Here is a 12,956-nt window from a genome sequence, read left to right as displayed (position 1 = left end):
TACCATAGGGGCCTCTTTTCTCTGTTTGCATAGGCTCCTCCCGGATTTTGGAATATTACTTGTGTGTGTGACGTTGTTATGGGATAGGAGAGAGGGTCTGATCAGCAGTCTTAAAAAAATGGAACTATGAATGGCTTTTGTACCAGAGAATCAGCACACAAGGAGGTGATATGGAACTACTCCTCCTGTTGGGGATCTTCCAGCCTAAGGGAACTTCATGTTATGACTTGGTGAATTCCCACTATAATAGAGACCCATACTCCAAGGGTCTAATATAATGTCAGGAATCTGAACAAGGATGGCTCTGGGGCCTGGTCCACTGTGGGAAGGAGTCTAAGCGTCACCTGCCAACTCCATTAAAGAGATTATGGGTGGTGGGCAGAGAAACCAAGCAGACTTCAGAGCCGACTCAGGTTCTAATTAATCAGCTCAACACTATGGCTGAGGTGCCCTGATGTCAACATACCCTGATAGAGGACATGGTGACTCTCTCAGGTGCCTCAATGTTGTACCACACACACAGGTTGTTTCGGTTCTGAGCTACCAGCACATCACTTCCTGGGACCCATTGCACGTAGGAGCAGAAGTTAAGGATCATTGTCTTAGAGCAGCTTTCAATATCATATAGGTGCAACTGAAGGAGGAAGAAGTAGATAGCACAATTAAAAGGAGATATGGGTGTCTTCTCATCTTGACAATTTTCCTAATGGTGAAATGTGGTGAGCTAACCCACCAGTCACGTACATGCTAAATTTCAAAGCTTACTCATCTTCAACCATAATCCCTTCAAGTTTATGCTGAGTTGACATATTCTGACTCTGGCCAAATAAGAGATGATCAAAAGAGCAAAGGTCTACACCCTAGGAATTTAAGTTAGGTGAAGGTCAGACTTTTTTTTGGCTGCGCTGCAAGGCATGTGGGATCTTAGTTCCTGACCAGGGATCGAACCTGCACCCCCTGCAGTGGAAGTGTGGAGTCTTAACCAGTGGACCGCCAGGGAAGTCCCAGACTTTCATTCTTAGAATAACTCTGGGCCAGAGTTACCAGCCTGGATTACACAAGTAAGGGCACCAGTCAAATTAAATGGTCTGGAAATTTGTGATGGCTTTCGCATCACAATGAAAATGAAACAAAAAATCACCAGAGAGTCCCTTTTGCCCCTGAGGTTGAACTCTTTGGTGGTACCATATTGAGATCAGAATCAATAAGGGGCTAGGGGGAGACTGTCCTCAAGCCAGCTTCAGTGCCATCAGATAAGTGTAGCTGAAGAGCACTGGAGCAGTAGGTGTGGGTTAAGGTCAGCTAGGCGTGAGGAAGAGGAATGCAGGCGTAAGGATGTTTCATGAGGATGTTTCACAAATATGATTTGTGAATATTAAGAGAGACATCAACTCCCAAATTCCTCTCTTGACTTCGGTGCCGTCATGACACAGCCTCCTGAAGAGTAAAATGGGATGGGTGGTGATAGCAGATACAAAGAATGTTGATTCTTCTGTGCCTTTTGCTATGCTAATGGCATAGCCCCAAGAAATTATGTCCTATCCTGCCTCCCACAGTCCCTGCTGGCAGCTAGTACCACATCCTTTATGGACCAGTCTATGGCTAAGGCCTTAGCAACCCTCCTCACACGAAGTTTCCGGTCCCTGAAGAGAAGCTTGTGCCCAGTCTCGTTAAGTTCCAGCCAATCCACACGGCTCTCATGGCTGATGGTGCCAATGTTGTAGCCACCAATCAGGTCCACTAGAGAGTAAAGGAAACAGGGTTAATCACATACAAGGTATGAGGTGGCCTGTGAAAGTCTAGCTTTAAGAATGTTGCATTAGTCTAGAGAATGTCACTCAGGAATGTAAATGGGCAGTACAACATAACTTTGCTAAGATGCTGTATTTCTTCTAAAATTATAGAGGTTTTGTTTAACTCTGCAGTTATTAACTCAAAAGATCCAGACTCATCAAGAAATGTGATTCTTCTCTGGGACTCTTGGAGTTGTCTCAGAGCAGGTCAGAACTATGGAGCAACTGGCTTCTGTTCTCATGATGAACCACAATTAGAGCAAACACACCAGTGAGAGAAAGCTGATGAACGAAATGACCCTGGTGATCATACGTGCTCCAAGGAGTTACCTGCATATCTGACTGGCAGTGATATAAGAACACTTAGGGACAAAGAGTGGTGAAGGCACACAGACAAAATAGGAGGAACCTCTAACTAAAGTTAGGCTGGTCAGTGCAGACGATGAATATTAGTTTGGTCTGAATTTCATAGGCAATATAAGAAACAGTCATGCTTAGAACAGACCACTCAAGGTTGGCTAGGGTGCTTTCAGGGAGTCTCTTGAACAAAGCCCATTCACAGGTCTTATTGATATACATTATCAACAAGCAATGTGCCTGCTTTTGTTACCTACGCTTAAGCTGAAGACCAAATGCCAGCAGATGTCCACTACTGGGAAGACCAACTTAAAAATGAATTTTCCTTTAATTAAAAAGCAAAATGATAAATCCATGTTTTAATGCCCCGATTATAAGTACAACCATAGAATGCTAGAGCTGTGGGGACCCTATTTCTGTGAGCACCCTGAAATTACACACAAAATTATGCATGTAGATATTTTTCTGGGAAAGGATCTATGCTTTTAATTAGACACTCAAAGGGGTCGATGACCCAAAATGGTTAAGAGAAGAACTCTGTCAATGTACATTGAAGATAAGACCTACAGAGAGAGGTGACTTGTCCAAAATCTCACAGCTCATTACTGCTGAGAGAACTTAGGCCACTGGAACTTAGAACTTAAGCCACTGGACTGTATTATTATTTCTATTATAGATACTTACATTTCTGAGCTCAGCAACTTCATGTGAAATAGAAAGTTCATGAAATGTAAAAATATCTTAAGAACAGACCCATATGTATATGGAAACCTGATTTATGAGAGATGACATTACATACTAGTGAGCGAAGAATGGACTTTCGAGCAATGGTTAAACATATGGAAAAAAAATAAAATTAGATTCCTACCCACATTATGCACAAAAATAAATTCCAGGTAAAAAGCAAAATTTTAAATGCCAAAATACAGGAGGGAGTAGGGAGGGATTTCTTAAATAAGACCTCAAAACCCACAAACTATTTATTAAAAAGTGGTATATACAACACTGTAAATTGAACTATACTTCAGTAAAAAAAAAAAAGTGATAAAATGTACTACTTTAAACTTAAAAATGTCTAAATACTAAGAAATGTTGAAAAGGAGAGAAAAGACAAGCCACAGGCTGAGACAATAGCTGCAATGCAAATAATCATCAAAGCCTATACACACACACACACAGAACTCCTTCACGTAAATAAAGAAAAGACAACCTAATTTTAAAAATAGGCAATGGATGTGAACTGGCAATTCACAGAAGAAATCCAAATGGCCAATAAACAAATGAACAAAAAAATGAAAACAATGAAATATATTTTCATATACATCAGATTGAGCCAAATAATGAAGTCAGGCAATTTCAAGCACTGGAGAGGAAGTGGAACTGTGACTGCTGGTGGGAATGTAAATTGGTACAACCTCTTCAGAGAGCAATCTGGAAATATTTTAGTGAAATTGAAGATGTACCTCTTTCATGATTCAGCAATTCCATGCTGGGTATAAACCTTAGAGAACTGAAATACTGTATCAGTGAAAAACTAACAAATGTCCATCAAGAGAGAAGAGAGAAAAGATCCAAGGTAAAAATAATGAAATGTGAGGATTTGACAGAACTGGGTATGGGTACACAAGTAATAATAATATCATTATTATGAACAGCTAACATTTATTAAGCACTTATTATATACTAGGCACTAGTCTAAGTGCTTTTCATATGAAGTAGGTCCTATTTTTATCCCCATTTTGTAGATGAGGTACATTTTGTAGATGAAATTGACATACAGAAAGGTGAAGTAATTTACCTAAGATTACACAGGTAGTAAGTAGAGAAGTGGGGAGATTTGATTCCAGAGCCCTGCTCTTAATACCTACACTACCTGGATATGTTATTCTCTAAACTTTTTAGAGAATACCATGCTATTCTTTATACTTTTTTCCTGTGCTTAAAACATTCCATGATAAAAAATTAACTATTAATATATACAGTACAATTTATAAATGTGAACATTTGTGAAATGCACATAAAGTTTGTCATCACTACTTATTAATGACAAACTATACAGAAAGTAAGGCCCCTTCCAGTTCTAAGAATCTGTGATCCTATGAAGTCTAAACAGGAAAATTCTTAAATTTGCTAATGGTTCTTTTCTACAATTCACAATTTTCCAGCCCTGAGATATATGCCTAGAGAACGTGAATAATTGTATGGGCAGGCCTATACATACCAATGCATCTGTATCTAGACTTCTAGATGTAGACATATGGATTTAAACATTTCACATATCCCCTGTAAGAATGAGGTCACACATTTACCCGATGCCTCTCAGATTCCTGGATTCTCCACTGCACACAATCCTGTGACATGGAAGTGCTTTATAAACATCTATTTTGTTATTACAATTATGAGAGAGTCTTACTCACCTATAGCAATAGTCTTAATATCAACAAGATAAGCCAATTTCTTATTATCCTCCGTTCCTCGCTGGCGCCTCTCATTAATACGGACACTGAAACATGAAGGGTCAGGTGAGGCAAAATGGGCTTAGGTAGCTGGGATGTTTAATAGGAGCTCTGAAATACCATACGGATGAAGATTTTAGATTAACCTGAGGATATAGGAGATAGAAGTCAAAAGGAATTCTTTGGGGTTTCAAAAATTTAGAGAACCTTGTGGGGTTACCTGATGAGATGGGGGTTCATGAATTCAGTACGTACAGAACCCAGGGTATCATTACTCCCATATTCCACCAGGGTTAGCTCTCCAGCATTGAAGATCATGCATACCTGGGGGTGAACGGAATTGTTATACAGTGGAAAGATTACATGAAGAAAGAGAAAAACAGTCGAGGGAGGTGTACCATGAGTTCAAAGTGACACCCACCTTTCTGTTTATTCTATTCCTCTGCCTATTTCACCCTCCCACTTTATCTGCTGTTTTCTCAACCCCTTGCCACTTGCCATCCTGCTACACAGAAGCTAGAAGGAGGCTTATCAGGACAGTGATGGTGAATCAAGCTCTACTCACATTTTCATTTTCAAAGAAATACTTCTCATTGCCACCAGATCCCTGCCAAGCTACCTGTTAAGGGGGGAAAAGACATAAGGGACAATGTGGATAACTATCCAAGACGATGCTGAAAGAACAGGGTGGGATGCAGAGAGATGGAGTTGGGGGAGGCTTTGACATTGCACAAAAGAGATGCTATGTCAGATTTTGCCCTAGTCCCTATGCTTCTGGGAGATGGTGTACAAACAGTCCAACAACGGTGATTCATATTCCAGGATTATAAGCCTCCCGGGTCTCATCCCCTGAAGCCAGGTCCCCAACACCAGAATGTTAGAGCTTCCCATGGAGATCTTCCCCCAGGGACTCTGGCTTGCCTGAGTAGCACCTCAGGACGCCCCATCCCCACCTCTCCATTTTTGGTTCCTACCTCACTAAGGCGATTAGTGTTCAGGTCCCCCAGCAACAGTGTGTCTGACGTGTGGGCCACCAGGTAGCGTTCTTTTCCCAGGATTTTCACCTCTTCCACCTCATAGCCATAGTGTGACTTGAGTACCACTCGGGTCCCCGATGAGAGGTTCTTCACAATCACCTTGGCAGGAGACGAGTCTGAGCTCCCCAGGCTTCCCCCAATCCGAAAGAGGGGTGAACATGCTGTGCCCTTCGCCCACCTTCACAGCGCTAACTAAACAAAGTATCATCTTTTTTCCTTGCCTGGCCTAGGATATCCTTGGTAAAAGGGACACCTCACATTTACATAATGCTTTACTATTTATGAAATACTTTAATATATTATCTCTTTTGATGTTTATAATACATACGATTCTGAAAGTTCCACTGGGTTAAACCAATCACTCTCCCTATGTTCCTGTAGCTCTTTGTACAAACTTTTATGATAACTTTACCACAGTGTGCTGTATTATTTTCTGATATGTCTGTCTCCTTTGCTAAAACGATCTTCTCAAATAAGGGACAATGTATTACAGATAACTATCTTTGAATTCTCAATGCTTAACCGTGCTGACACATAAAGAATGGATAAATATTTCTGGAGAAAATGGAAGACTAAAGGAATCAATGAATAATAAATGAAGGAAAGGAGGGTGGAGGTAGAGAAAAGAGAAAAGTGGGCTCAGAAACTAAGAAATGAGCTTGCAACATCATACACAGTGAGTTCAGAGGCCTTAGAACAAAAGAATTCAGAATTATAATCCTATTTATCAACTTCCCCAGTTGCCATCCTATAGGCAGTGAAGTTTTAAACCAGGAAGGTGTAAATGGCAATCTCTGTACCCCTTAAACCTGGTGGTTAATCCTTTTCTTACAATAAGCTGTAAGAACTATAGCAGGAAAGTTGCCAGAGAGTTGCCCTGACACATTCTATTCCTCAGAACAGCTCTGCCAGAGGTTGATTTGACTCTGTGCTGAGGCCAGACCGCAGGGAAGTACTACAAGGATGAGTGAGCCATGGCAAAATCTCAGTGTGGCAGGCTGTCAGCCGCTCACCTGGCTAGGTCCCACATACGTCAGCTCAAACTTATTCTTGTAAATGCTCCTTCGGAGGCAGCAGTCAAACTGTTCCACTCCACCACAGAGTGTGCCCTGGAGGGAAAGTGACAGCATAAAGGGTAACACACACAATACGTAGGCATGTAGAGGGTATTTAGAGATACTCTCAAATCCTAGGTTCTAGAATCTACAGAAGAGTTGGCAGTAAAAGGGCTGGTAGTTTTTGGAAGTACCAGCAGGAAAGAGGTGGCAACTGCAGGACTCAAGAGCATCACATAGTGATGGGATATAAGGGAGAAATCATCCCTGCCTATAAAACTCTTGTCCCATGTGGCCTCCAATAAGGTATGCATTTCTCTTTCCCCTGTAACGTCAGAGCTTTAGGTTGTGGTCAAAAGGGAAGAGGACATTCTCTAGTGTCACGAGAGGGTGCTTTAGGATAGGTGGGATTTTTCTTAATTTGAAAAAAGCCACCAAAGCAGAAAGGGGTTACTAGTCACACACCGCACAGAGTCGTGAGCCATCCCGCTTCCAGGCCAAGGCAGTGATGGTGTATAAGTTGGCAATCTCCTTGGGCTTTGCCTCTTCCCAGATGCTTCTTCGAGGGCTCCAGTTGAGTACCCGAAGTCTGAAATTAAGTATGTGGCTTTTAGAAGAGTTGGAGGCTGAGAAAAACTGAAAATGGGCCTGTAACGGAAGGAAATTAGTCTTGCTACATCAGAGAACAGAGGAAATAAAAGAGAACAGACAAGTTGGGAGGTGTAGTAGGAGAGGACAAAAGTGTTCAAAGGAAGTAAATTGGGAAAATCAAGTCAAAAGTAAAATGGGGTAAGAGAGATAGGAGTGGAGAAAATAAAAAGAGATTGTGGCTGGTGAGAAAAATGAGCTGTTAGCGATAGAGAAATATGGAAAAAGAAAAGAGAAATGGTAGGAGTCAGAGAAGAAAGAAAGGAAGAGACAGACACACATGAGACTGAAGGGGACAGAAAGACAGGACTGACAAAGCTGGGGTTAAAAGCGCTCCAAGGAAGAGATGGAACCCAGACTCTAGCTATTTATTCACCGTTCCATCATTCATTCATTCATTCATTCACCAAACATTTGAGCACGTATTATATACTAGATGCTAATCTAGGCCCTGGAGACTTAAAAAAAAAGAGAATAATAGGCCCTCTTCTCAAGGGCTCTTCAATTTAACCAGTTAGATACAAACACCAAACTATAATATAATGTGATAAACACTAAGCCAGTGGTCTGAAAAGGGGCAAAGGGAGCACAAAGAAAGTGGAGATGAATTCTGCTGTGGAAGCCCGGGGAGAGGCAGAGACACAACAAGAGCATGGTGCACCTTGGAACTGCCGACACGCCAATGGACGGTGGGAACAGGAAGAGGAAAGTGCACGAATTAAAACCTAAGAATCACTTGATTCTGATCCAGTCTCCCACTCTGGCTGAGAAGCAAAACTGGACTAAAGAAGAGTGTACACAGGGAAAGCAGGCAGAAGCTGCAACTGGAAAAGAGACCCACCTGTCATAACTTCCCAGCACAACAGACTGGCCCCCAGGACTTGCTGCAGCTGTGGTGAACTCCCGTTCCTGAGGGTCACGGCTATAGTCAAAAGTTTGTAGCACGTGGCCTTCCTTTCCATAGGCCACAATCCTCCGATCACAGCCTGCAGCCACAATGCTGTTGGTTGCCCAAGCCAAGGCATAGGGTGGGCATGGGTGGTTCACCAACTTCCCCTAAGACAGAAGTAGAGGGTTTCAATCACTCTGACTCTGAGGACTCCACCTCAGAAACTTCTCATTCCTAGCATCTGACACACTCACTCTGACAACCCTGCTCTGCAGGAATCTTTCTCCCAAAACTTTCCCACCCTAACACATCTTAACCCGAAGACGTCACAAATTATCTTTCTGTCTTACACTCACGCACACATCTTTTATGACATATGTACACACTTACTGATCTTGTGTTCAAGAGGGAACCTCAAAATACGTGTGTCTGCAGATCTTTAATATTCACCTAATAAGGCCCCCCAAAGGAATCTGTCCTACACATTAACCAATACCATATAGGCCCACAGGGAGCATATGGCCCCTTTATTTCAGGAGGGATACATTTAATGATTACACAAGTAATTCTTAACATAAATGATTCAAGCAATAGAGAATTATATAGATTAAAACATGAACCTTCCTTTAATCCCCCATATTTTCCCTCTCAAGAGTAAACAACCCTTTTTTTCTATGAATTTATATACATAAATATATATTTTACATAAATGAGAATAATTTTCACTTTTCATTACCCTCGGAGTCTTTATTTGTCTTTGCCTCAAGGTCCCTTCCACCTGATTCATCCTTTCCCATAAATATTAAGCTCTGGCCTCCGAAAAACAAATCCTCTCTGTGGCCTCATCCAGGTGTCTCTCTGCCTGAGGTCTCATTCCTCTAGCCTCCTCTCCCAGCACCATGATCTAAATTCCTTAGATGTCCAACCTCCTCTCGGAGAGTTCTTGGGATTTCCTCCTCCCCCATTCCAGAGCATCCTTTATTCATACCTGTGACTCTCCAGAGCCTTCATCATCAAAGAAGTACCTAACAATGGTGCCATCTGCATGACCAGAGAGAATTCCTTTCCCAGAGCAACTAAAAAAGGGGAAAAGGAGGAAAGGAGAGAAATACAGGAAGACATTAGAGCATCCTGTCTCAACAAGAAAGTCCCCTTTGTCTGTCAAACACTACCCTACCTGCGGTTCCTGCTACCAGCCCTCTCCATCTTTCATACTATGGTCCCCCAGTCCAGAGTCCCCTATAGCTTTTCCTACCATTTCCAAGCTTTTGGGATACTGCTCTTCCTTACTCACTTCGTTGTCAGGGACACCACGTAAGAATCTGTCCCATAGATGGTAGATGATTTATTAGTTTTGGTGTTTGCCAAACGAACCTGAAAATGGGAGAATGGACAAAAGTCTGGTTAGGCTACTTTCAATTTCACCCAGGTCCTAAGGAAAGAAAAAGAAAAAAACAAAAACTGTTCCCTGGGTAGTCACCCCAGTACACAACTTGACCCTAAGGGAGAAGATTAACCATATACCTCTTTCCAGAACCATTATCCCCATGCACAATATCTCCTGTATTTCTCTTCCCTCCTTTACCTTCCCTTCAGCCAGTCCAAAGACAATGATGTATTCTGCTGGCCACTGCAGACAAGTAACAGCACTCTGTAAGAAAGAAAGAATGAAAAGGATAAACCTGTCTATGTATGTTAGCACTTTGATAACAACCTGAGCCTGAACATCCCACCACATGCCACCACTCCAACCACCTGTAGGGAAGGAGAGGAGGGGACACAACTGGGCTCTAAGGAGGAAAGCACAGGGGGATGAGCAGCCAGGCAGTAGGAAAAGTCAGAGCCAGATGTTAACAAAGGCAACTTCTCGTTGTATTTATAAGCGGATATACTGATACATGCTTGTTCATCCTAATCTCCCAGGGACTGGTTTGAACTTTACCGTCTGGATGAACTTGTTACAGATGACTTTCTTGTCACCCCTGTCAAATAAAAGGAGGGAAGCATATTACAAACCACTTCCACGAATAAACGGGCACAAATGATGCTGGGGGAGGGGAGGAATTGTAGATACCTTCCCTGGCCCGCTAGTGTTTCCTACCACTCCATAGAAGCCCTCAAAGGAGCCTGAGTAGCTTTGGAAGAATAACAAAGACAAAACATCACTCCAGGCTCCCCAGGATCTCACAGGGCCTCCTTGTTGATCTAAGACTGACTCTTCCAGGGATGGGATCATAGAACACGTGGTGCACGCAAAGGTAGGGAAGCTACAACAACGGACTCCAGAGGGCCTCTGCCTTCCAAACCCCAGCTGGCTCCTCAACCTCTCTATTCCCCCCTTCCCAGTGAGGCATTTCTTCCTGCCTTTCCCTTCTTCTCTGGGACACCCCATCTCCCAATCTCTATCCTCACCAATCTTCTCCAATCTTGTAGACGTAGATGATGTTGTCAGTCTGTCCTATGGCAATCTTGGTGGAATCAGGAGAAAAAGCCATGCCCTTCACCATATAGCTCTTCCTGCCATACTAAGAGTCAAAAAGAAAAAAGGAAAGAAAAAGAAGTAATGAGTATCCTTAAAAGGGAAGAAAAGGTGGACTTCCCTGGTGGCACAGTGGTTAAGAATTTGCCTGCCAATGCAGGGGACATGGGCTTGAGCCCTGGTCCGGGAAGATCCCACATGCCGCAGAGAAACTAAGCCCGCGAGCCACAACTACTGAAGCCTGTGCGCCTAGAGCCCGTGAGCCACAACAAGAGAAGCCACCACAATGAGAAGCCCACACACTGCAACGAAGAGTATCCCCTGCTCGCCACAACTAGAGAAAGCCCTCACGGAACAACGAAGACCCAACGCAGCCACAAATAAATAAATAATAAATAAATAAATTTTTATATATAAAAAAAGAATACTGTGCTCTAATCTACAAAAAGAAAAAAAACAAAGAAAAGGTGCCTGTGTGACTGTAGTGGGCTTGAGGGCTTTATACTGAGAAAAGGAAGGGCGGGCCATTTCCTATGCCTGTGGCTAGGAAGCAGGATAGGAAGTTTTCTAGATTTATAGGGTCCCATCAACAGGTTAAGGTACACATGAACGTTCCCTTCACCTTCATGTCGGCTGGTTTGGTGGAGAATTTATCTCTTCGCTCCCCATGTTCATCATACAGCAACACCACTCGGTCCACTGCGCAGACAGCAAATTTGGCATTGTTCTGGGACCATGCCATGCAGGTGACCTTTGCAGCTCCATCCTGCAGAAGCAAAGGGGCAAAAGTAAACCCAGGTGCTGGTCTAGAATGCCAAAAGCATTTCTAGTTCCATTACTTCTAGTGTGACTCTGGTCAATTTTCCTTCTAGCACAGTCCTTAAAACAAAGAGATCCCCATAATCCGTCCAGGTCTCCAAGGCCATAGAGCCCCGGATGGTGAGAACAAAGTGCTTCTAGAAACCCATAATGCAAATGCACTAAGAGGTGACATGGAAAATCAACTGTACCAATGTGTCCCTGCAGTGGCCTCCTTATTCCCTCATTCCCCAGGTCTGCTACTGAAATAAATGCAAAGTTTTGGTCTTTAGCCATTCATTCAATTAATGTTTTTTGAGTACCTTAATAAAAAAGGCACTTGGCCAAGGGCTAAGAGAGAGACAAAGAGCAAAACATGGTCCCTGCCCAAGGATCTAATAAGATGGTACAAAAAATGGGAAAAGCCCCATAAGAGAGGCACATATAAAGCACTGTAATAGTTTGGAAAAGTTTGAGATAATTTTCCACTTAAATGATCAACATTAAGCTTTGAAGAATGGATACAGTTAGGTAGGGAAATTACCTGAGGTAGAAGGAATGGCATGAGCAATGGCAAGTTCTGGTCAATAAATAGTAATTTAATTTAGCTGAAACTATATTGTAAATAGCAGAATAGAGGAGGTAAGTCAGGAAAAACAGACAAGAGGCCAGTTCAACAAGGGTCTTTGAAGCTAGGCTTAGTTTGGGCTTATTTGGTAGGAAAGGGAGAGACAGTGAAAGTTCTGGAATGGGAATTAAAATAATCAGAGTTGTGACTTAGGATAAACAATGCCACTTTGGTTTTTGTCTTTTTTTTTCCTTAACAATCCACTTCACAGAAGCCCAAGTTAGAAGCGATCAACTCCCAGTGAATTATTCTTGCCATGTCTGTCCCTTCCACCACCAGCCCTGGTGGTCTGTGGTTCTGCACTAAGGATTTCCCTCCTTGAAATAAAAAATTTAATTTCTGCTCCAATTGTTTAACTACTTGGGCTCTACAGCCCTGGCTTAAAACATTGTTAATTTTTACTCCTAAACTACCCACTTCCAAAGTCAGAAGTAAAAAAGGCATTTTTCATCAAAGTCCTCAAACCGGAGTCAGAAAATAGCCACACCACCACCTTTAGCCCCCTCCAACTCTTGACTAAATTAGGTTAGGAGGGTAGAGGGCTTATCAATTATTGCCAATCATCTTCCTTAATCATTTTGCCCAATCCTGGGCATTCAGCCCTTACCTGCATCATGACATCATCTTATTTTGAAAGATTGAAGGAAGATTTCATTTCCAATTATTCCATTAGGGTAAAGGAATTTTAGAAATACAGATTCAGAGAACAGTTTACTGAGCAATGAGCACACCTCTCTTTTGTTCTAATTTCCTTCTATTCTCTTAAAGCCACATTCTCTGTGAAGCCTTCCTGATTCTCATAATCAATTAATTCTC

The 12,956-nt window shown here is 42.4% G+C and overlaps 1 protein-coding gene across 2 annotated transcripts in view; it reads right to left on the bottom strand.

The window, feature by feature from the left end:
• IFT172 (intraflagellar transport 172) overlaps positions 1-12,956 on the bottom strand; it is a 41,960-nt gene that overhangs the window by 27,695 nt on the left and 1,309 nt on the right. The window contains exons 2-16 of one of the 2 annotated variants that reach the window (XM_027113550.1): positions 11,337-11,480; positions 10,648-10,760; positions 10,178-10,217; positions 9,821-9,886; positions 9,530-9,609; positions 9,224-9,311; positions 8,188-8,402; positions 7,164-7,287; positions 6,657-6,752; positions 5,581-5,742; positions 5,172-5,225; positions 4,827-4,930; positions 4,568-4,653; positions 1,628-1,740; positions 467-634 (exon numbers count right to left, since the gene is read on the bottom strand). In XM_027113550.1, coding sequence (XP_026969351.1) covers positions 467-634; positions 1,628-1,740; positions 4,568-4,653; positions 4,827-4,930; positions 5,172-5,225; positions 5,581-5,742; positions 6,657-6,752; positions 7,164-7,287; positions 8,188-8,402; positions 9,224-9,311; positions 9,530-9,609; positions 9,821-9,886; positions 10,178-10,217; positions 10,648-10,760; positions 11,337-11,480 — 1,653 coding nt within the window. Of the gene's footprint in view, positions 1-466; positions 635-1,627; positions 1,741-4,567; positions 4,654-4,826; positions 4,931-5,171; positions 5,226-5,580; positions 5,774-6,656; positions 6,753-7,163; positions 7,288-8,187; positions 8,403-9,223; positions 9,312-9,529; positions 9,610-9,820; positions 9,887-10,177; positions 10,218-10,647; positions 10,761-11,336; positions 11,481-12,956 lie in introns of those variants that run through there. The other variant, XM_027113551.1, reaches the window with a different exon arrangement.

Source organism: Aethalodelphis obliquidens, unplaced genomic scaffold (genome assembly GCF_003676395.1).
Source record: "Aethalodelphis obliquidens isolate GAN/ISIS:26980383/991018 unplaced genomic scaffold, ASM367639v1 scaffold12, whole genome shotgun sequence".
Taxonomy (NCBI): Eukaryota; Metazoa; Chordata; class Mammalia; order Artiodactyla; family Delphinidae; genus Aethalodelphis; species Aethalodelphis obliquidens.
Note: the sequence above shows the minus strand (reverse complement) of the source record. Positions and strands in the feature narration are given on the sequence as shown.